The 24,840-nt window shown below is 34.7% G+C and overlaps 2 protein-coding genes across 3 annotated transcripts in view; one reads left to right on the top strand and one right to left on the bottom strand.

Moving 5' to 3' along the window:
- The window catches only part of LOC136987306 (putative uncharacterized protein DDB_G0277255), a 20,570-nt gene extending 6,164 nt beyond the window's left edge, over nucleotides 1-14,406 (top strand). The window contains exons 4-15 of one of the 2 annotated variants that reach the window (XM_067285027.1): nucleotides 5,572-5,681; nucleotides 5,753-5,918; nucleotides 6,302-7,316; nucleotides 8,861-8,999; nucleotides 9,137-9,280; nucleotides 9,752-9,842; nucleotides 11,187-11,356; nucleotides 11,426-11,699; nucleotides 11,771-11,878; nucleotides 13,048-13,871; nucleotides 14,088-14,108; nucleotides 14,185-14,406. In XM_067285027.1, coding sequence (XP_067141128.1) covers nucleotides 5,572-5,681; nucleotides 5,753-5,918; nucleotides 6,302-7,316; nucleotides 8,861-8,999; nucleotides 9,137-9,280; nucleotides 9,752-9,842; nucleotides 11,187-11,356; nucleotides 11,426-11,699; nucleotides 11,771-11,878; nucleotides 13,048-13,871; nucleotides 14,088-14,108; nucleotides 14,185-14,247 — 3,125 coding nt within the window. In that variant the 3' untranslated portion in view covers nucleotides 14,248-14,406. Of the gene's footprint in view, nucleotides 1-5,571; nucleotides 5,682-5,752; nucleotides 5,919-6,301; nucleotides 7,317-8,860; nucleotides 9,000-9,136; nucleotides 9,281-9,751; nucleotides 9,843-11,186; nucleotides 11,700-11,770; nucleotides 11,879-13,047; nucleotides 13,872-14,087; nucleotides 14,109-14,184 lie in introns of both variants that reach the window. The other variant, XM_067285026.1, reaches the window with a different exon arrangement.
- Nucleotides 14,364-24,840, bottom strand: mRpS9 (mitochondrial ribosomal protein S9). The gene is made up of 13 exons (XM_067285039.1): nucleotides 24,737-24,840; nucleotides 23,271-23,415; nucleotides 20,462-20,565; nucleotides 20,329-20,391; nucleotides 20,227-20,257; nucleotides 17,007-17,086; nucleotides 16,841-16,929; nucleotides 16,705-16,780; nucleotides 15,380-15,505; nucleotides 15,268-15,310; nucleotides 15,078-15,183; nucleotides 14,546-14,794; nucleotides 14,364-14,477 (listed from the first exon to the last, which is right to left on the bottom strand). Exons 1-13 carry the CDS (start codon nucleotides 24,806-24,808, stop codon nucleotides 14,465-14,467), a joined length of 1,197 nt encoding a protein of 398 aa, XP_067141140.1. The 5' UTR covers nucleotides 24,809-24,840; the 3' UTR covers nucleotides 14,364-14,464.

The raw sequence follows: 24,840 nt of genomic DNA, 5'->3' as shown, positions 1-24,840 counted from the left end.
ATATAACTAAAAATGTATTTTCAACCAGAAAACAACCATAATTTAGTTTTTAGATTTATCCTTTTCATACCACGGGAGCCAGGCTCATTTAAAAGGGTGTAATTTTTAAAAAATACATTATTTTTTCGTAACAGTTTATTAATTTTACAATACAGTAGGCTATGGAGAAACTGAATGGGTTCAAATTCTTCCACAGCTTCACTGGAGACATTAATATCTCTGCAGATTCTTAACGAAAAAGGCCATCTTCCAATACAAGATGTCGAAGATATACGGTAGTTTTAGCCAGTATAAGCCGGAGAATGATCTTTCTGTTGTTGCTGCGACGACGGTTTGGATTTTTGAGTTTCCTTAGCCGAGGAGCATTTTGCTTTCTTTGCAAACATCCAGTATTTTGGAAGATATGGTCTTCTTTCTTTTCGTTAAAATCTTGGATTCTTCTTTGCTCCATTATCATTTCTGCTATGAATTTGTCTTCATGGGTACAGTACATTTGAGCTCTTTAGTTTGGGTCTGACAGTTGGCTTCATTTTAAGGCTTGTCTGCCTTTTGAGGTAACAGATAATTGAAACTGCTATCTCAGCAGTTTCAATTACCATATTCAATTACCAATTGAATTTTACCATACTTAATTAATAAATTTAGATTCAGTACATTTTACTGGCTGATTTCTTCAAATTTTTTAATTCCTTTATGGAATTTTGTGCAAGGAGCACAGCTTCGGCTAACTGCAGGTCTTCATACTGTAGCGAGAGATTCATAAGTGACATGCCAGAAAGATTTGGTAACTTTTTATTTTATTTTTCAGTTTAAATGCTTCAGTCGACGCTTTCGTCTCTTGCCAATAAGAATTTTTTTTCTCGGGCTTCTATCGTGCTTTTTTGAAGCTCTAATAAAGCGACATGGATTACGACACTTGTTTTTTCTGGTTGGACAGTATTGTTTCAGTTTGAATTGCTTCATCTCTGGTAATATTTCAGTTATAGTTTCTTTCAGAATAGCTTGTTATTTGTAACAATTGAATGTTATATACGAATCTATCAGTTACCGTTTAATTTCCAACAGCTGAACTTATAGCAAGACGAGGCTACGAGAGCCGCAGCGAACGTAGAGCTAGAGGGCGGTTTGATTGGATGTGGATTTGAGTTCCATGCATTTTCCCACTTGCGAAGGCTATGAGTGGGAAAACGTATGCTTGCTCCATTATATTTTTGACCATGTAGTCAAGATACATCATGCACATGTGAACACACACTCACTCACTATGAATAGTGATAAAAGAGAATTTTTAGCTGCATTATTATTGTAAAGTACTATTTTTAGTATCTTAGGAAACCGACACTAACTGCGGTTGGTAAAACTTCCGTTGACCTAACGGGTACTTTACGCGGATTCGAGATTAGTTTGCCAGGCCTGGGCTTTTAAGCGTGCACCGAAAATTAGTAATAATAACGATAAATATCAAGTCAAATCAAAAAGTTCAAATATATTTAATTAGTAACTAGAATGTACTACGTACAAATGTCAATAACTCAAACAAAATTTATTAACGAAAATCGGCAAGTCAACCCGACAATAAACTCAGCTACTTAGCTTAACTTAATATTAATTCCCCTTTGAAAATTCGACAAATCAAATACTTAGAAACTATGAACAAAATCTCTTACTAATTAAATGTTTATCCGTCACCTCACTTTACGAAGAACCTATTTCCTCAATCCTTTCGATATCGTCAAATCGTCAATCGAATTCCTCTTTAACACCTTGGATCGTCCAATTATCAATCTGGACTTCTATCAGAAAATACTTTGCTTTCGAATTCGCCTCGCTCTCAAAGTCGCCTCGATTTGGAAATCACCTCTCTCTTCTTTGGCTAATGTACGGGTTTTATACTGTGAGGTGACGTCACACTTCAGCTGAGTTACTCCCCTTATTTACATACTTAGTTGCTAACATTACTCTTCTTTTCTGGCAGCTTTAAGTTTCCGACAAAGCTTATAAACCATTTACAAAGTATTTATCATAATTTTCTGGGATGTTAAGACGGTTTATCAAGTATTTCTTTACTAGTGAGTGTGGGGACTCCCCCCTCCATTTTTTTTCTGCGGACCGTTACTTCCGCTGGGCTGCGCAAGTGCGCAAGATTTTTCCTACGGCGCTTATTTCTCCGTGAGTTGTTTTATCTTCTTTTTTTTCGTTTACTAATAAGAGAGTGGTGGGGAACCTTCGTCCTAAATAAACATAAGCCCCAAACAAAATATAATAAAACGGAAAAATAATAATAAAATAAAAATAACGCTCGGACTCAGTTCCTTACACTATCAAATGAATTAAGTGACACAGGGAATGAGGACAGTTTAAATTTAGTTAGTTCTTTATTAACTGTTAAAAATGATGACAGAAAAATACATTTGGAAATATTAAAACACGCAGAAATGGAAGACAAAAAAAATTAGTGGTGATTGAGTACCGTTATGAAGAAGTCGCGCCGAAGTACAGTGATTTTTTTTGCATTTCAAAGCCGCTTCCGAATGTCAAGGAAAAGTGTACAAGTAAGTTAGATCTATTTATGTCTACGTGTCATTTCTGTTTACTAGGTTACTGCTATTGTATTATTGTTACTGCCGAGTTAATTTGTATTATTCTATTTTTATTGTAGAAATTTATATATGTAGTGCAATGTATGGTGAAAATATTCGATTTGAATGGACTAGCATGCCAGTAGAAAAACTTTAATGGTAGTTAACAAATGAAGAATCTTTCAGGTGATTAGCAGTTTTTCTTATCTAAAAAAATTTACGTATTAGTTAAAGTATAACAGATCTTAAAAATTTTATATTTTCACTCACTAATTACCCGTATTTGTTTGCTTATTTAGGCAAATTGCTGACTGATTTGGAGTTCAGAAAAGCATTTTAAGTTTTACCGTAGCTCAAATTTGTACTCGTAAAGACTATTTTAAAGTGGTGTAATAGAGAGAAGTACAAGAAAATTGTCTTATTATTTGAAGAAAGACGACACTTTCCTGATGTAATGGGAGCTATAGATTGCACTGTATCGATTGTAAACCCTACACGTTGGACATTAAGCGTTTATTAAACGGAAGGACGGTGCTTCCGTTATTCTATAGGCCGTCTGCAACCGTAGACTTACTTTCGCAGATGACGAACGTGTTTTTGATTGCATCTCCTGGACGCAATCAAATTTACGCTTAAGGATTATCACTCGGGAGATTCTGCTTACTCGTGCAGAGTAAATTCATTGACATTTTTTAGTGACAATGGTCATTAATGACCAAAGATAAATGTTATAATTACTTACGTAGTGCAGCGTGTGTAATAATTGAACATATATTTGGAATTTTAAAAGCTAGGTTTTACTTGCTAAAGTTTATCGACAAAACATGAACTCATTTAATTCTGTTTATTGCAATTTCCAACTGTTATTTATGTAATCTAATTCGAGAAAATGATAGCTTATGTCTCAATTGTGAAGATTTAAGAAATGAACTATCGCCAATAATTTGTCAATCGTCAATAATAATGAAGAGATTCAGGCAGAAGGGAAGAATAAAAGAAATGCTATTAAACAATGGTTGTATCTCACTGAACAGCATATACTAGGAATATTTCTAATTGAAATTTATGTGGAAAAATAGAGATTATTGTTTAAAATATTTCTGATTAAATTGATTTAATTATAAGAATAAAAAATGTAAATGAAATACAACAGCATAATAAATGACATAATAGCCATTACGACGATATAGAGATCATCTTCCTTGCTCGAAAGTCCTTTTACAAAGTATCTTAACTCTCATTTAAGACATTAACTAATATGGAAAACATTTCACTCCTCCTTTTCATCTCATTTATGCTTTCCTTCATTAACTTTTATGCCCAAAATTCTTTATCCTGCTCGTTTTTTAATCTAATTTCATATGCAAATCTTGCACCCACTCTTTTTCTTGTGCTCTGTTTACTTTATTTCTTGTTAAGACTGCGTGCTTTCTGGATCAACGTATAGGTGAGTCGTTATACAAAATTAAACATTGACGGAATGTAGCGTTCGGAAAAAGTCGGTGAATTTAAAACAAAAATTTGAGTAGGAACCCTGAATATAACACAAACCTAAGATCAGCAAATCTTTAAAGTAATAATAAATGCAAATGTGTTGATATGCATTATCTCCTCGTATAATAAATACAAATAACCCAATAATTATAATAATAATAAAATTTGGCTGTTCTTTTGGTATATGATATTTTTGTTTGCTATTAACTTGGAACCGATCAGCGAGTGCCATAACTTAGTTTAATTTTGTAAGATTCAAAGCACTCTATTTAAATTTCGGCTTGCCATTCTAATTGTACTTGCCTTAAACGGCAAGACAAAGACCTTCTAAGAAGTTCAAAAATGTTTGATTGTTAAAGATTTACTAGTTTTAGAAGGTCTCGGACTTGTATTTTTGGCAAATCAATTTAACGACAAATGTTTTTGATCTAAATTTATAGATCTTTGTCAGTTGCTACAAGAATAGAATGAGAATTAGAATACGGTAGCGTTTGTTGTTGGATTTAAAGTCGGCATATAGTCTTCCCCATCACGTAACCCACGTCATCTTTTTAAAGTTAATCTCAATTGCAGGTAACCTGCAGATTACATGCAAAAATTTACTAAATTATAACTAATACGACGACGCCGATATTTCTGATCGAGATCGACAAAAAAGCCGAGATGACGACGATACTTCGTAAAAAGAAAATGCCCTAGTTTATTAAAATTAATGTGTAATACAGTACTTTTAACTGTGATTGTTAGTTAATTATTGATTGGAAATAAATTATCTCTTAGTAATGAAAAAGAATAGTATATTTTCGTTAACTGTTGGAACCTAACCCTGTGTTTTTCACAGTCCTTTGTTTCATATAGCGTGGATTCATGTAACGCTGCACTTTTTTGGAACATAACTACAGTATTATATGAGGAATACCCGTATAAACAAATAGAATACAAATAAATATCCCTCATTTTTAAATTTATTTGAATGAAAATAATAAGAAGCTAATAAATGAAGCTTTTAATAGTAAAATATATATATATATATATATAAAGAAATGACTCCTAATATATCAAACTTTTCTTCTTTCGTTGGAAGATTTGTTTTTTTTAACTAGACCCTATGGGCACTAAGTGGGTCTTTTTTCCATACCCGTTACGGGTTTGGCTAGGCCCACGATGGGGGCGGCTGGGGGACAGAGCCTGGATACGTTGGGTTTCATCCCTTATCACGGGATGGATTCATTGTATCGAGGATGGACTGCTCGTTACAAATTTCTACAGAGTTGCTTGCCTGGATTTGATCCTGGGTCCTCCAGAGCTATATGTTGATACCTTAATCATCTCAGGGATTTGGTATACCTTTTAATAAGAGAGAGAAAAGATTAATTTTAAAATATTCTTTTGATGGAAGTTAATAACTGAAAAGCTTTCTTTATATTAATCTTGCAAATTATTAGTTTATTAAAGCTTTTTTAGAAATAAAAATTGACTTTTAAAATTTCGTATTTAGATTCTACAGCAGCAAGCGAAATGAAATCCATTATCGAAAGGTTAGAAAATTCAATATCTCAATTGAGAAACTACACGTCCGAGTCTCTTCATCCGAGGACGGCAAAACAGGTAAAATACGTTTTCTCTATTTTGTATATATGTATTTTGATCATTTTAAACTAAAATAACGATTAATTTAGTTGAGTATAGGATGCATTAGCAGGCAGACAACACTGCAGTGTGTTAGGACACTTTCCAATATTGCAGCTACCTCCGGTCAAAGACTCCAGCTGAACAGAAATGAAACCAGAAACAACGATAGTATTTTGAGTTTAAATTCTTGTTTGGATAGAAATGTAAGAGTCGGTGAGTATGACGATGTTTAAAGCTAAAAAATCAACCGTTTAAAACGGTAATTCTCAAAGTATGATCTGCGCATCACCGATAGTCTGCGGAAGTGTGCCGAGTGGTCTGTCAACCAACCAAGACATTTTTCCAAACTTCAGTTCTATGTTCAGGTATAGAAAAGAATATTTTCACATACTAAATATCTGTTATTCCAGGTTAATGGATATGCAAAATATTTTGGCCCCACAATCTATCGTTATCTAAGATCATATATACACAATAAGAAGTAGATGGGGCAGTTCATCTGTGACTTGGTTTAAGTGGTCTGTGGATCGATAACTTTGAGAATTACTGGCTTAAAATATTTTATTATAAAATGTTTCTTTAATACTTTATTTTAGAAACTCAAATGGAAGTAGAGCAAACATCGCCAAATATATGGAATGATTCGAATTCACAAATTTCACGTATCAGTCCGGCGTCGTCTTCGTCCTTTATTAATGAAAATCCTACTGTACAAAGTAACGAGTACCATTCTAGTAACCCTGTGGGTTTTATTAATTCCTGTTTAAATAAAGAAACTGAATTAGGAAGAGCAAAATCTGATCACATGAAAAATGTATCTAAACAAAATTATGTTAATGTAAGTAGTTCTGTATCGTCAAATAATATACCTCGGGCATCCTCGTCTGTTCGTCTAGAACCCGAAATAACGGAACATTGTACAGAATTATCGTCGTTTGATAAGAGAAGTTGTAATAATTTCGCTAAGCAATATCCCTGTTCATCTAGTCATTCTGCTCGGTCTTGTCATCATACCACAATGCAACTAATCCCATCTTCCGCGAAAGAACCCATCTTGTCAATTTGTGAGAATGAAAACGTCTTTGTTACCCAGTGCCATCAGCAGACCTGCTCTTGTGTTTTGTCTACGGGTATTAGTCATAATTGTAATTTTTCCACTTGCGTTTCTTCGGCATCTGCCAATAACAAAGCATCTAATCAATATTCTACTAGCAACAATTTAAATTCGCCGACAGTTCGTAACAGAAATACTCCTACTTTACCTTCCGTTTCAAATAACACTTCTGTTTTATCTAGAAATTCGATAGATTTTTCTTGCCCTTTACAAAATGAAAGAACCAATATATCGCTAGGAAATAACAATGATAGTGTAAATATCACATCCACTAACAACTTTGATTGTATAGCAAGAGTGAATTTATCGTCGGCAATAAATCAAGAAGTTAGATCGTGTGCTGTGGGCCACTTCAATTTCCCGATTTCCACTTCGACTATGGAACATTCTCCTTCTTCGTTATTTTCTCAGCAAAGAAATTTATTACCGTCTTTAACCACTCCCGTAAAAGATCTGATGGAATACGAAGATTACTTCCGTTCGCCAAAAAGGAAAAGGTATACGACAATTATTATTTTTCATATTTGTTTAAGAATATTAATGTTGTTCTGTTTATTCATATTTTATTCAAAATACCCAACTGATTAGCTAAAATATCAATTATTCATTTTATTGTTTCGGTCTATAAAGGAAAAATTTGGGAAACTTGGTTCTTACGCTTTTGATTACCTACTTAAACAAGGCTGTGAAAAGAGGACTCTGCAGGATGGTCTGAAAGTCTTCTTACCCTCACAGATTTATTTGAAGTCGTGCATTGTTCATTTCAGATGGCAACATCAGCTTCGACGGTGCAAAAGAAAACTCGAGTTTATGGGCTGGGACTGGTGTTAATGTCCACAAACAGACGTTAGCTGATGCATAGAAGATCAGCACATCTGCCACCCACTTGTACCGAGCCATTTTTCCATGTTATACGAGCATGTGTCAGTCATCTGAAATGTATGATGAAGTGCCTTTATTCTGTCTAAACAATGTACACATTTGTAAATGTGTAGAACCTTTGCGCAACACATGTCCAATGTATTGAAGGTCACGTGCCACCCTCTGTCCTCGAAGAGTAGCATATATTTCCGGAATGTTGCCGGAGTATATGCTATTTCTCTCGAGGACAAGACCACTTGCATTGATACATTGGGACCGCTTTAAAATTTTTCAATGCTCGACTGAAAGAACATAATGTACACTTTTATTTAAAATTAATTAACCCCCTCCCTCTCTTCCAGTGTGGATGTCGTTTATGGACGGTCCCTTACCATAAATTAACAGTAAAAAGTAACTGTCAGCTTAACAAGGTATTTCTCAAAACCTATCCCCATAATTAAGCTACGCACACCTGTAATTACATTTCACGATAATGGTCGACTTTAAAAAAATAAACCATTAACATCCATGAAATTGATTTAATGTAATTCTATAATAGTTTATAGAATTACATTAAACATTCTATAGTTCATCCTTCATAGAAGCCACAATATGGTACCTGTAAGTGTTCCAAACCAGCAGTCATTGATGAAATGCTATTTGACCCCAGACTTTTTGCAGCAATTTGATGGTCAGTTTCTCATCCATCCAACCATTTTGCCGAGTGAATTTTTGACACTCGATTTTTATCACTTCTTTATCTTCACGTTGAACGTCTTTGAATACAGTAAAAGTGACAACTACCTTCTTTTGGCATTTATGCTTAAGGCTGCAATGGTGAAGTGAGTAATCTTCGGGAGTAATCTACTCAGCTGAATTAATTAATGGGTCTTTAACAATGGATGCAGTTTAAAAAATGTTAACGTTTTTGATCCAGTTAATGGGCCGTCTTCGGGTATGGACAGTTGAAAGTAGAAAGATTCCACTTTCAACCATCCACCCTAAAATTTGAGCAGTCAGTGAAACGTCGGACTTTTTAGTTCTGTTTAGATAAATTGGTATGTAGTGGTTATACTTAAAAGGATAATAACTACTATAAAAAAATTGTCTTTCTACTTCTAATATCCTTTATAGAGATTTCATTTCATTTCATTTTTATAAAACGATAATTTCCTTTCAGCCTTATTCCGAGGAGGAGGTTGTTATCTTCATTTTCTCCAACCGTCTGTCCAAACAGCGAAAGCGAAAGCAATAGGAAAGATATGGGAATCGTTTCGGAAGAAATCACTCATCCGGAAGAAGAAATTATCGATTTCGGAGTACGTTTATAATTAAATTCCATTTACTTAATTTGTATCAGTTAACATAGTACCATTATTTCCATTTAGTAAGATTTTAATATTTTATTCTTTTTTTACATTAATCAAATAAATGTATTTTACAAAAATCGTTTTAGATATTAATGGAAGAACTGATCAATTTCCATCCTTTACTTGAGAAAATAGCAGAGAACATTAACAAAGTAGTGAGCAACGATCATAATCAGCCGATAGATACAACCAAAGCGATGACCGACAGCGAAGCATCTTTATCGTCTCAGGTGTTTATGTTTCGCTTTTATACAGTTTTAAAATCCAATTGACTACAACAAGTAATGTTTACGACATGATGTATAATATTAAAGAAATAATAATAATTTTAAGCATTTTTCTTTTACTAAATACTGATGATTTCAATACAATAGATTAACGTTAATTAACTGTTTTCTGTATTCGAAAATGCCGTAATCTAATGTTTAGAATGTCGGAATTTATTCGAATTAAAGATACGTATTACGATCATCTCATCTTTTCAGAATAAATTGTCCCCAGTGAAACAGTCCAAAGGGGACAATTTAAATATAATCTGTGCTCCTTATTGTCTTAATTATTTAATTAAATTAAGTGCTGTTTAATCCAGAAAACACACATAGTAACTCAATTTAAGCGAAAAAAGCTCTTCCTTATTTTTAGCAATAAATATTTTACTTAAAACTTCCATTTTAAACCTCGATTTGTTGTTAATCTTTTAGGAGAGTCACATTCCGGAAGCATTAATTAAGGATATCTTAAACAGGACCGAATCCGATCCGGTATTCGAAGAAGTTCTAACTTTCCTTTGTGGTACGTTAATAAAAACATTTACGGTTCTATTTGGATCTGCAATATAACGATTTATAAGTTACAATTTAAGGGTGTAGAAAGATACAGGGTATTTCAAAATTACTCGCACAAACTTGGGGATTCTTGCTTATATAAAAAATCAAAAATATCTATGAATGCAACTGCAGAAAGGAATGATTTATAAGAAAATGACACCTGATATTACACATACTTTATTAGCATTATTAAGAATTATAACCAGATGAAATCTACAGTAAATGTTTGAAATGTTCTCCATGCGAGTGTGCGCGTGCGCATTCACTCATTGGATTGTAAACTGTTGCACTCGCTCCAAGCTCCCAGACCATTTGCGAATGAGATTCTGAATGCATCCAAAATACATTGCTCTAGGACTGCTGCATTATTGGAACAGAAAAGACGAGTGATTTTAAATGCCTCTGAAATCTGGGATGTGTGCAATGGGATTGACTCTGCCAATCCATTGCTATGGGTAGAAGGTATATGGCAAGTATAATGGCTAAACTGTGAATGTTCAGGTTGTAGGCAACACATTCTCCAAAAGTAGTGGTAAGATATTTGATAAATGTGTGCGCCTATTATATCAATAATACCAACCCACATATTAATCCAAACTGTTGCTGATGTCTACACACAATGGCCTCCAGCATAGCTCTATAGTTCCACAATAGTTCTGCCACATACTCTCCTAGAATTATTAATTTAGAGCTATTAATTTATACACGTTATAATAGTTAATAAACTAATAGTTCTAAATTAATAGAATTTAGAACTATTAGTTCTGAAAGAAAAGATTGGACGGAGGTCTGGGTAGCAGAAGTTGCAGGTTTAAGTCCCACTCTAGCCCAACTCTTTCTTCCAGAAATTTCTAAATTAAAAATTAATTTATTAAAATTAATACAAGATGGTGGCCTGATAACCCTTAGATACTAACCCGTACTTATTCCACTAGCACTTCTGCAGGAATTCTAGAAGGATTTTCGTTATGGCAGTTGCACCGTGTGGCCAAATGACTGGGCCGTACAAGAACAACACTGTTCACCAAATAACCACTTGGACATTTGATTTATATGAATGTGTTTTAAATGTCAGCTCTGTAGATGATTCTTACCCTTTTGACATTGATTTTCTTGTAAGCCATTCATTTCCAAACCTGTGTTTACGGGACCTTTTTGATTTCATGTAAGAAGCATTCTCCAAGTCTTGCCTTAGTAATTTTGAAACACACCCTATATAGTATATAATGATAAAATTGACTCTGGATTATCAATAAAAAGAGTATAAACACATGACGATAATAAGATTATTTTGTTTTTGGTATTGCAGAGAAAGTCGATTCGAGCAGAGATAGTTTCGAGAACGAAAACATTTCCCAAGCAAATGACGTTCAAGAATCCATACAGTCGGGAAATAAAGAACTGCCTAAGCAAAATCTTCCGTTTAACTCGTCCGAAATTTTGAACGACACCAGCACGACTCTAAAAGAGAATGATGATGTAAGTGTTGCACAGTCTTTCCAAGACATTGACAAACAATGCTTGAATGAAGAAAATAATAATACTCAGAACTGTAACAACGAGAGACCTTCGACTAGCGAAACTAGCAACACGTTGCAGAATCCCTCCATTGCTATATGTCCCGAATTGCCAAATGTAGAATCCGAAGTCGATCTTAATACGAATGTTTCGTTGCCGGTGACGGTCGATACGAATGTACAGACGTTAGAAAACAGACTCAATACCAATGTGACTCTTGCAAGTAACTTTGTTGTACAGCCTACCGCCGTGACGCCCGTCAAGATAAACGTGCCGGACTTTCAGTTCTTAACCGTTTCTCCAAGTATGTACAAGGCGGCGTCGCATTATTTTGTTTATAATTTAAAATAACAGTAATTTTTCTGCACAATCTAGGTCATTTATTTGGGATGCAAACACTTCTCTCTTTTGAGCCAAAAAGAACCCCCAAGCGAGTTCAACCCATTCAACCTAAATTAACGGACGGATCTTCTTTGCTATCCAGTAAGTACCAGTTAAGATTTTGCGAAATAATCATAAAAAATCCAATCACTTTTGAGTTCTTATTGACTCTTATTCGGTTGGAAAGGCTCGAAAGCTTTATATCTTTTTGATTTTGAGAGTCAAAATTCTACCTGGACTTACATTTGGCTTACAATAATTTTAACTTCATATATTATTCTGAGTTATTTAATCTATTCCAATGCCAAAAAAGTCCCGACCAAACAAATAGACACAGATGCCGTCGCCCTTGTATATAATGCTAACCAGTTTGAGTCGGAACGGTCTCTAGTTCCAAGCGTAAGATTCTTCATACATTTTCTTGTACAGTGTGGTACGGTCCTTTTCAGTAGACAGTTCTGTGGAATCGTTGGTTAAGTTACCTTGCCACGTTAGAGGAATAGAAGAGATCGGCATTTTTAACAAAAGAAAATCGACGACGAAACAAGAGAAAACAGTGCAATTTAAAACAATGCAGAATAAATTAGGAATAGACATCATAGTATGAGAAGTGAAGTCAATGTAGCTGCTAATGTGTATTTTTGTTAATTAATACAAGACAAAGATCCAGATCCATGTGACGGCAATGAGGGGCGTTTTTGCTCTCTCCAACAATCTGGTTAATGTAAACTTTCATTACGAATACATCATGATTTTTAATTCGTCTCTCTTAAGAAAACAAACACGACTTTTTAAATGGATGCTAGAACCTGAGCTTTCGGGTTATTTTAAGCAAATAAAGCCCAACAACGATAAATTTTTCGTAATTATTTTATCAAGTGAATTAAAAATTCTCTCGAGATTTGTTCCCAGACCTGTCCTTGAAAAGTGTTTTGATAATAATCATACTAATTATATTATGTTTTAAAAGCTATTTATATATTGTTCTTGCTCTTGTTCATGTGAAGTCCAATCCTTGGCACTTTACAGAAGAGCATTGCATCCGAGCATTGCTATAACTTTGTTTTCTATTAATTTTTAAATGTGATTTAATTTTTTAAACTCCAAATTCTCCTGAATTTAAAAATTAATTTTGGTTAAAGTTACTTTCTATAATCAATTGTGAACCTTGCATACATTTTACTAAATATTAATTCCTTAAAATTATTATTAGTAATATTTTATTTTAATTTTAAATTTACGTTTTAAGAAACAATATTTTTTCTTACCAGATGCAAATTCTACTTGCGTTCTACAGCATAATAAACAAAGAACACCCAATGGAAAGAGGCCGAAAAGGCAGCGATGCCTGAAGTCAAAGTTGCAGAAAATAAGCGAAAATACGTCTATTAACCAACTGAAAGCCAACAAGCCTTGCAGTAACTTGCTGTCTGATCCCTCGCAAAGCAAATTACCTCAAGAAAATTCAAGACTACATTCTCCTCCCAGAAGAGCGAATAACAAACCGGAACAGATGGACAAGACCAGCCCGCAGTTGAAATCTCTGGTGACGTCGGCTCAGGCACTGGCGGGTCGCTCGTGCCGCACTTCAAAGGCACACGTGAGAGTTTTGGATTTCGGTCCCGAAGCCAATGCCGCCAATAGCAAGACCGGTTACGTGAACAACATTAAACAGAACAATTTGATTGCCCAGGTCGACCTTTCCTCGGAAATTGTTTTGGGAAATGAAAATCAGGTTTCGGAGGACAAGCAAGAGATCCATCTGGGATATCTCAACGAGACGGGAGAACTCGTCATCTATCTTAACGATCCAGAAGCGTTGAATGAAAGTGTCGTCACGGTGCCCTACAACAGCGAAATAACCATTCCCGCCATTGTAACTTACACGTCCGCAAACCAAGCTTCAGAAGTGGCAATTGTAGAGAACGCGGACAATGCAAATGTTGCCAACGATAGCGAGATAGCGGAAACACTGGTCTCTCTTGCCAGCAGCGGTCGAAATGCGAGTAAACCCACACGAAGCAAAAAGAACAAGATGACAGAACCGAGTTCTGCCAAGAGGAATTTTCAAGCTATACTTCCCAAGAAGCCACAGGTAATAATTCTTTCGGAAATTCAGGTTATACGTGGAATGTTTATTCATTTATTTTCATTTGTCGCAATTTTCTGTATTTCTCGGATTAGAATCTTTCAAAAACCTGCTAAGGTATTTATTTATTCTATTGTTTATTTTCTCTCTCTTGAAGATTTTTCTGTTTTAATTTGAAAGGAAATTATGCAAAATTCTTAAAAACCAAATTTTATTTTTCAGAAAACAAAGCAGAAGTCACAGGTAAGCCAAATGTTTCCAAAATATTGTTTGTTTGTTAAACAGAAAAGCATTTTAATTTCCTTTTTTTTTTTAATAGGATAAATTGCTGCAAGGCATGGATGTGGATAAATTTCTGTCAAGAGTTCACCAGGGCAAATGAGAAAACAGATTTGAATCTGCGCGTAACAGTGCCTTTTGAAACATTGCAATGACTTATGTAAATATTCTTTACAGTGAGGTATTTGTTGTTTTAAACAAAGAAAAGAAAACAGTATATTTGTGAAAACTGTATTTTTAACAATAAAATTGTTTCTAATAATTTTATTTCTTATTTTAATCTACAAAAACTAATCCGAAATTGTCCGAGATGACGGAAACTACCGCTTTTTCCTAGAAACAAAGGAACGAAATTAAGTAAAATTTCAGCATCGCCATTGTCATCTTATCTAAATACTTACCAAGTGTATTTTGCACGAGCTCCCTTTTGTCCCGTCTTCTTCCTTTCTCTGGTCTTTCTGTCTCTCGTCAAAAGGCCCGCTAGTCTCATACCCTCTCTCGTTTCTTCGTCTACCAGACTACTGAGAGCCAACGACAGGCCGTGTCTTATGGCACCCGCCTGTCCGCTGAATCCCCCGCCGGCAACGCTCGCTTCGACGTCTACTTCCCCCAACATGTTTGTAAATTGTAGCGGAAATAATAACTGCTCTCTGAGAAATATAATCGAATAGAACATAGTATTGTGTTAATCTTTGTTCCACATAGAAGAATAAAGGTAAACAAACAAGTTATTTTGATGGTGGGGACAGGCAACTTCTTACCAATCACAAGAGAGTTTAACAGACTGCATGCGATTGTTTAAATTCTTTGGTGATTTCTTGCCAACTGCAGATCCCCACTTTCAAAATAACTTGAAATTCATTCCTTCTTTACAAGGTTAATGTAACTCTTATGGGACACCCCATATATAAATTAGTAGCGAATATCTTTTACCTGTCTTGCATATACTCAAAATATTGTATATCTGTGCCATTAATAATAAATTTTCCCGTTCCATTGGGAAAAACCGTGACCTGAGCCACACTCTTCTTGCGAAATCCTGTAATACAGAATAAAAAAAATTCCATTTTTATATTAGTTATTTAAAACAAATTATCGTATAACACAAGATATAATTTTTGACCTTCCGACGTTACGTATGTTTGTCCGGTTTCCATCTCCTGAACCTGAAATTTACAAATATGAAGTAACGAAAGTAAGAGGGAAGACAAAACAATCGTCTTGATTTTTCTCACCGGCGGAAGCTTCAGCACCATTGAGACCACTTTCATTTGCTTTCGGAATTTCATTATGAATTCTCTGACGCGGAAAGAGTACGGGTGCTCAATCAGCCTGTTTAACGTCTCGACAAAATGGGCAAACTACAAAATAAAAATAGATAAAAATATCAGTTTGTAAAAGGCTGTTACCTATCTTACCGACCCCATATTTAGGATTATCACACTGAAGTCCAGGAGTGAAATGAGTGAACAAGCCAAGAGACTGGTTTGTAGAAAATGGTGTAGTCATATAATGTTATTTAACTTTTCACAGATTTTCAGGATATAGATTGAATTTCGCTTATCTAACCATTTTGTATATAGGGCAGCTTTATTCGAGTGTTACTGGCTGCGTTTGGCAGATTCAACAGTGGTTGCTGTCAGGTAGTGATGTATACATTGGAACAGGAAGCAGCATCATTGGTCAGTTTCAGCTAGCGATAGATGACGTAAATGAAAGACGCTACAAAATGTGACGTCAAAACACCAAACGTGTTCCGAAACGGCCTACCGTAGACGGCGATCGGCAGAAAAATACTCGACAGCTCCGGAACTGTTGAGTCTGCCAAATGCAGCCATTTTCTACATAGATAAATTCAGCATTGATATACTGGGGGTCTTAGTCAGTCCCGACATTAACAACACTTATGGGAAATAGGGTCTATCTTGACACTGTTTCCCTGGTATATATATAGGTTACTGTACCATTTAACCAGAGTTAAATGGTACAGAATATATCAAAATAATCATAGACTTTTAACTACGAAATTCGGCTAAACTATGTTATAAAAAAAAAGCAAAACCTAACAGAAATGACCAGTTGCTTTCTTCCTGTAGTTTGTGGGGATGTACTATGGTGTCTAAGTATATAAAACATTAGTGGAATGCGTTTTTAATCTCGGATATTAACATACACTTGTCGCAGGTAGAAAGAACATGTATCAAATTACATATTTGGTTACATGGAATGTTTCGCAACCACTTAATTAATTTGTATTTTAGTACAAGTATAAAGTTTTAGGAAGAGAACAAAAGACAAACAAACAACCTAGATACTCTGTATTTAAAGTAAATAAATAAACGAAGTCATCGACTGCACATATGAATTAATGTTTTTAATCTCTATGCGTATAGATGGCCGAGGTATCGGCCATATACTTTAATCCGAGCAGAGAACCCCAGAAATTTTTCACGGGTGGTTGGGTTCTGAACCCACTTACTTCAAGACATAAGAAATAGTAAGTGAATTTTTATCACATTTGCCGGGAAATATATTTTCCAATAAAAAAAACTGTCCCTACCTTATCATCATCAATTTCTTCAATTATCATCTTTTCAAACTCTTCTTTTTTCAGCCATTCTGTTCCTTCTATATTTCTGGAAAAAATAAAAAATGAGATAAAGAAAAAAGGGGGACAAGATTACGAAGTAACTTACAATTTAGACTCTTCGGGCGGCTGAAAAATTCCCTTCTCGATCATTGTATCTTCGAATGCGTCCAACTCTACCATCTTTTTGACGATATCCTAAAAAATATGGATGTAGATAGGAATTTGATTTTGTACTAATATTAAATATTTAGATATATAAAAGGGTAACGTACGTGCATAATTTGATGGTAGTGTGGCCATCGGGTATAAAATAGAGAATGATTTGGTCTACCGGTGATGTCAAACTGTGCGTCTGTAAATACAGAGAATTTGATAATTCTAAATAAAAATAAATTTTTAATTTAATTTAGAATACTCCGAAAGAAAAGATTTGACCCGAAGCAAGACTTGAGCCTACGATACCCACTTACACGAGGTTTCGTCGTCGGTTATGTTACCTGGACCCGTCTGATCTTTGTTTTCAGAGCCATTAATTAATTTAGACATAATAATTAAATTTGGTGGCCTGACTGTCTACCTATAGGCAAATTACCTTCTTCCAGATTATTAATTAGACTTTTTCTTCCTGCCAAAATATAGAAGGTTGGAATAGTTACCAAGTCAATAGGATTTGATCTTAGTTTCTCCTCGGGCTGTCGGAGTTCCGCTCGGGAAACATTACAGTAGAAACTATTGAATGAGTTGCTCAAAAATAAACAAAAAGTATCTTCTTAGGTTGCGGCAATAGAACTTGTTACCCATTTGTCCTCTGCATTTATTATAATACAGTAACTTGTACAGAAGTTGGAACTAGACACCTTTTACTTAATTGGTCGTTGCTGTACTGTGGTAATACATATCCCCATAAGCTTTTTGAAGTTTGTACAATGAAATTAATGATTGAAAGATATTTTGTATTTTGTAGCATATTTAAACCATTAGCAAAGTTATTCTCATCCATTAGTTGTTACAATGAGGCTAGAATGGCTCATTGAGGTGGAGTGTTAGCGTTAGCGAATCCTCTTCTACGAGGCTTACAGAATCGTGTTTGTTCTCAAAATTTAATGGGCCGATTTTGATAAATCTTTGCCAATTTCCATTATTTGAGATGAAAAGTCCAAAAATGTAATGAGGGTCCATTTAAATGTAAAAAGTAGAAATTGAAGGGTTTTCAATATACAGAGGAGGTGAACTGATAATGTTCCTGCTCTCCGATGCGATTGAGCGCACCTGACAGAATTTAGGTCTAGGGGTCAAAAATAAAAACAGCATTGTGGGCACCTAACCGAAAATAGGTGTGAAAACAAACAAAAGACAAGAACAAAGCACTCGGCAATGATTGCTTTGTTCTTGGATCACCTCTCCGTGTTGACAAATGCAAGGACTGTGACTCCCGTAGCCAGCAGGTAAAAAGAACAACTCTTTGGTGGTGGTGAATGAAAAGTTCACCTGTCCATGTCCATCAGGTTCAAAGATAGCCTCTTCTGTGTTAAAGAAGAGGGGTCTTTGACGCATGTCCTGTTCCCCTCTCATCGACCTGAGAAAGTTCGAAATAAAGTTTATAACAACTTATTATTGATGTGTAAGAAGGTCAAAACTTAAACAATATAGCGACGAAAAGAGAACAAGTCTAATTCCCACTGCCCTAGCAGGCTCGTCGATAACACATTCAAAGTGTCATCAGTTCATCACTACTAAAACATCATGAGACCAAATTCCCACACCTGAGAGGGATATAATGGCCGTGCACCCAATTGTCAAGGTAAACACACCCAGAAGGTGATGACATAGGCAGTCGCAAATTGTCCCACCATAATCGAACACTCGTCAAGGCAGACTCCACCATAGTAACAGGTGACGACCAAGACTCCCATCCCGCTGTACTCCGTGTGGATTTTCTCCCCGATGCCATAACTCAAGGCTAGTTTGCCCTTCTCCATACAAAGACTGATGATAACCCCATACTACGAGAGGTCAATGATAGTCTACTTAATAGAGGTATTTAGAAATTGTAAACCCTCTCTCTCTCTCTCTCGGTCAACTTAGTCCAAGTTTGTATATAGTCCATAAAGCTAATCCCATATCGGATCGTATATATACACTTGTTCGTGCATATAACTGTAATTGTAACTGATCATTGTATAATACGTTTTATTTGTATATTAAATTTGTTTAGTTGATCTGGCATTGACTTTAATTGTTCGAACCAGCACCCTATCAGCTTACCCATGGCTCCCCTCACTCAATATAAAGCCCTCCGATAACCGCTAGAATGTACGAGAATTGCGAGTTAAGATGCGTTATTTCATAACTGGTGTCAGAGAAAAAGAATCTGACATAAGATCTTTCATTCTCACATCAATATACGGAAAAAGCCATCCAGTGACACTGTGAGCAGTCTTTACCAGACCGTTGCCGACCAGAGGGGTTTAAACCGGTATCCATCAAGCCCCCAGCTTCTCGCAGAGATAAACTGATGCTAACATTCAATGCACTGTAAAAGGCTTATTATATTTGGACCAATATGCTATTTCATTAAAAATACAAAAGTGACTGGATCATACAAATAAAATAAACATTTTTTTTCACAACAATAAATAATCAACTAATCAAGATGGATTTATTATTAGGCTACATTTTTGCTAATTAAATATTCGAACGTTACGTAATTTGGACTAAAGGTAGGCGACTAAGTTGTAATGTTGTATTAAATTTAATAATTTGAATTAACTTAATTAATTCAGAATATTCCGTGAGAAAAGAAAGATCGATTCACGCAGGAGTTGCAGGTTTCGGTTCATAATTTGTGCTTATGACATAGGTATGGATAGCATAATTGGCAATGTAGCTATGTCCAATCTTCACTTCTAGGGCAATTAATTTAGAAGACAGTCACTTAATCACCTATCTTTAATCCAAATTATGTACCATTTATATATTTAAGTAGCCAAAATGTAACTTGTTAATGAATCTGTTTCGATTATTTGAGTAGTGATGTTAATGGGTTGCAATTTGAAAAAACTGTAGACCTACAAATTCCCACTGTCGTCTCTCTGTCTGTCCTTCCTTAATCTAAAGAACGAAGTTAGATAGATGAAAGCCAAGACCAGATATGACAAGAGGTCCCAATTAACTATATACAAATTTGCGGTTTTTACCGGAAGTCACGTTATTTCAATTCAAAAATTTCCCCCGAAAGGAGTTAGATGACCAGCACGACTTTATTGCTAACAGGAAAGATATAATGTGCAGGGCAATATACTACTAATTTAAGGTGGAAGGCATATGTTTTAAATTAAATAAATTTAATAAATACGATTAAAAATGCAGCCTGGCATTGTGACGACGTCACAATGAATAATTGCTTGTTCGGGTTTAGTTTTGTGTATGACAAAAAGTAATAAATTTCTGAACATAATTAATTAATGTTTATGAATTATCATTATTTAATACCTTTTTGTTTAGGAAATACTTGACTGGGATGCTGCAAAGAGAGAAAATTATTATATAGATATGATAATTTACCTCATAACGTGATATAAATAATTAATGTACCTTCATGATGGGTCTGGATTCTTTCTCAAACAAGCCTGACGGCATCAAATATTCAATTGCTTTCTAAATATAAATAAATAAATTAATTAATTAAAAAAACCTTTGCACTGCAAATTACGTGGTCATTTCTTACGTCAATATCTTCTTGCGTAAACATGTCTGGATCTACGCCCATAATATTAGCAAGATGACGTTTACCGATTTCGTACTCCCTCGTTTCTTTTTCAATAAATTCCTCTGTAAAAAAAATTAAAAAAAAAAAATTAAATGTAAATTATTATTAAATCTCAGACTTGTTTTTATTACAAAATATCTTTAGGATGGTCTAAAATCAGTTAATTGATATATAGTTTAATATAAGAAATATAGTATTTAAGATTTCTGGCTGCTATGAATATTACATAGATATATTTGTGTTTTGAGGATATTTACTTGAAAAAGTCTCATACACAGGGTGTCCTATAAGTCACACCTCACTGGCAAACTGTAATTTTAGGACAATCTGATGTCAGATGGATGCATTTCTTTCTTTTCCCAGCATAGAATATCCTATGATTTTGATTTATCACGACAGTAGCTCTTGCTAACAGTAAATTTTAAGCTAACTCTCTGATAGTTTTGAGATAATTCTCAGTTGAGTATTTGCATTTGTTCAGTTTTCTCACATCAAATTTTTTTCAGCACCATCTATAGACCATCCTTTGGCTAATACTAAATGGCTTAAGCTGTTTCAAAGCTTCATAAACACATCTGAATATCTGTTAAATAGCAGATCACAAGTTTTCTGACATCACATTGGTTTAAAATCATTTGTTTTACTAATTATTTCAGCTAAAACTTTAATAATAAATATAGCTAATACTTTAATCTAAAGAGTTTGTGGCTTTTCTTTATATTTGTATGTATACAAGTACTCCTCGCTTTACAACAGAGTTCCGTTCCGACAACTACGTCGTTAAGCGAATTGGTCGATAAGCGAGGAGCTTGCGCTGGGAATATAGGATCGTTGTAAAATTATGCAAATTATGCAACAAACTTCAAATTTATTCATAAAAAGACTATTATAGTACGCTATTAGCCTATTATAGTATGCTTAGTGCGCATATCACCATCGCCACTGACCGACATTCAAGCCGAGAAAGGGGATTCCCCGAATTGCAGGTCGAAACTCGAGTGGTCGTTAAGCAGATAGGTCGTAAAGTGAGGAGTACCTGTATTTCACAAATTTAGAAGTCAAATATTTAATTTAATAAATGTTTTCAGGACAGATCAGACATCACACCTTTAGATCATTATCATGATAAGTTTTACAATATATTGATATATACAAAGTATATAGGATCATCATGATATTCATTTGCTAAGATTCACAACTGAATTCTTAAACTAGAGATAGCTTTAATCTACTCAGAAGACAGAGTTAGGGCCATCCATTAACTATGTGTACAGTTTAAGGAGAAAATTGCAAAAAATTGCATTGTTGTACATGATTAGGAGGGATGAAAGTAGAGTCATGATCTATGCCAGGGGTGGCAAATCTATGGAGTCATGGTCTATGCCGAAAGTGGCAGGTAAGGAGAAATCATCTGGCACGTAACATATGTGATTTTGACTTATCGTCTGTATTTTCAAATCATCCTTTTGATTTATCATCTGATCATCTTTTTTTTTCAATCAGTTTTTTTTATGTTTATTCATATTAAAGTATATTCATTTAATTTCTTTAAATATAATTATTTGAAGTCTAAAATGTTTGACACTCATAAGGTACACATGCTTACTATATGGCATGTGGGTTCAAAAGGTTTGTCACCCCGGTCTATGCGGATATTTTTAGTGGTATTAGTGCCAAATGAGTTTATCGTAAGCCTACTTACTAGTCGTATGAATAAAGCAGTGATTCTCAACCTTTTTTTCATCACGGTACACTTTTAATAATTTAAAAATTTGCAATACACAGTTACTTCGGTAAGTACCACAGGACGTCATAACAGTAATTTTTAAACGCAGTTGGTTAGCGCACATGGTCTAAACGCTTTGGTAACTACCGGCAGTTACCGGTAACACCGGTTACAATTTCCAAATGCTCTCTAGGAAGGTAGAACCTATTGAACTACTTGTCTGACATCGCTTATGTACGGGTATTCGCAGTGGCGGCACATTTAAAAAATCTCGCGGCACACTAAAGTGCCACAGCACAGTGGTTGAGAATCACTGGAATAAAGTATCAGAAAAAATTTGCAAACATTTTAAAAATAATTTCTTCAAAATTAGTGTGAATGGACTAATGTACTGTACATGTAATTATAGGGGGTACAACAGCAGTTCTGAATGAGGAATTTTGACTTCCCAGACAACAAAAAAGTCAAAGGAACCATATCTCTACTTGTGATTCTTGGTGAGATATTTGCCTCCGAAGTTCTGATTGGACTACTTGTTAAACATGTAATAGGATTAACAGTGCAAGCACGATTCCAATCACCACCAGAAATAGTCAGTGCAATGGCATTTCTTGTGTTTTCTGCCATCTGTAGCAAAGTGGAAAACAGTTGATTATTAGCATTGTTTTGAGAAATATTCCAGATTTTTTTCTCACTTTTAAATTTTACCCAATTTCTGAAGGTCTTCAAAATTCTAGATAGGTTGATTTTGGGGCTTTATCTCACAGAGAGTCACATGTAAACCTTTGGTTCCTTTGACATTTTTACTCTTATAGGCATGGTCTACAGCTCTGATAACATCCTAACTGCTTCATCTAGAGCTGCATTTATACCATTAAAGAGGAGAATGTTTGCCAAAAGTACATCACAGTACACAACAGGATGCGAGGGGATCAAAATGGCTCAAAAACTATACCTGTAATTAATGAGTGGCCTGTAATAAGTCAGATCCAAATAATTTATTGATCTCATAGTATAATTTAATATATCTAAGATACAAACCATGTCTTTTAGCTCTTTCAAGGTATGCTTTCATGGCTTTACTAATTTTCTGAATTTTTAACGATTGGGCATCACTCATTTCAGAATTGGCAACCAGAACCGAAGGTGCTTCTTTCCTTATTACGTTACAATAATGAAAATTTTTCTAAATAAAACAAAATAAAAATTCTAACTTGAATACAATATATTTAAAACATCATAATTATGGTATAAATTAAAGAAAGGGTGCGTGTTTTTTTTAATTACTTGGAGGGTAATTATGCGAAATGTGATGGTAAAAATTCTGGGGTGATTCGATGTGCAGAGGGGCACTTCTGCATAAACCAGTATTACTGCCTATCACCATAACTAGGATATTAATCACATCAACATTAAATTAATGTATATACAAATGAGGATAATCAGCAAAGAAGAAGAGTTTGAAGGTATAACCAGCTAGGAACAAACAAAAAATTATATTAAAGCCTTAAAATGATGGAAGAGAAACGAAGGCAAAGTTCTACTTTGTATACATGTAATATTTTTATTTATGTTTATTGAATATAAATACTGTCAGCCATATATTCTTTTAATTTGTAACTCAAATGTATTATTAAGTTATTAGCGGGAGCACCAGAGGAAGCTGTTTCCATGTTTTTCATTTTATTGCAAAGGCATAGCCTCAAAAGAAAGGTCATCTCCATGTTTGTGAATTTTTGTTGATTGTCCCTGGCATGTTAAAACGACGAAAGAGAAACAAAGGCAGAGTTCTACTTTGCAAATACAGTAGAGCATCGATTATCCGACCCCCGATTAACCGACCAAGGCTAGTATTTAAACCAGGCCTAATACACTATACTAATAATGTATTTTTCATACTTTTCGGTTATCCGACCAACCCCAGTCCCCAATTAAGTAGGATAATCGATGCTCTACTGTACATATTTTTGTTTATGTTTATTAAATAAATTATGATAGTTTACAAAATTAGTTTTGAATGAATTAATTTCTATCTCAACACACGACTACACGACAGTCACGCGGAACAGAGGTCAACCTCCACTTCGTACCTAGTCACGTGCCGAAGCGCAAGCGACAGCAAGCACTGAAGTGCACAGACGGGACAAGCCCCACACTACATAACATTAGGTACTGTACGAACAGTCAAGTGGGCTAAACAAAACAAGTGTGGAAACACTAATCTCATCAGAAAAAAAAACAGGCTGAAGTACCCTTCCCCACCATTACTCGTCACATTTCGCCTAATTACTCCCTAAATAATAGTAATTATAAACAGAAGACATCCTTTTCTCAACTCGTACCGTAATTATATTATTGTATATTATAATATAATATTAATATATCATTATTACACATGTGCAAATAATAATAGTGCATATTTTTCAAAAAGTTACTAATTAAATTTATGATTTTATTACAGAATTTAACAATATTTATTTACAAAGACAAAATAACGGTACAGATACCATTTCGAGTGCAATCGGACGAAAATATTGGCGAAACATCACACGAATCGTGTTACCAATGGGCGTCGCCATCTTGAAACTACGGTGGCTCCACCTGCGTAAAA

The sequence above is a fragment of the Centruroides vittatus genome, unplaced genomic scaffold, assembly GCF_030686945.1.
Source record: "Centruroides vittatus isolate TY-2023 unplaced genomic scaffold, ASM3068694v2 scaffold_149, whole genome shotgun sequence".
In the NCBI taxonomy this organism is placed as follows: Eukaryota; Metazoa; Arthropoda; class Arachnida; order Scorpiones; family Buthidae; genus Centruroides; species Centruroides vittatus.
Note: the sequence above shows the minus strand (reverse complement) of the source record. Positions and strands in the feature narration are given on the sequence as shown.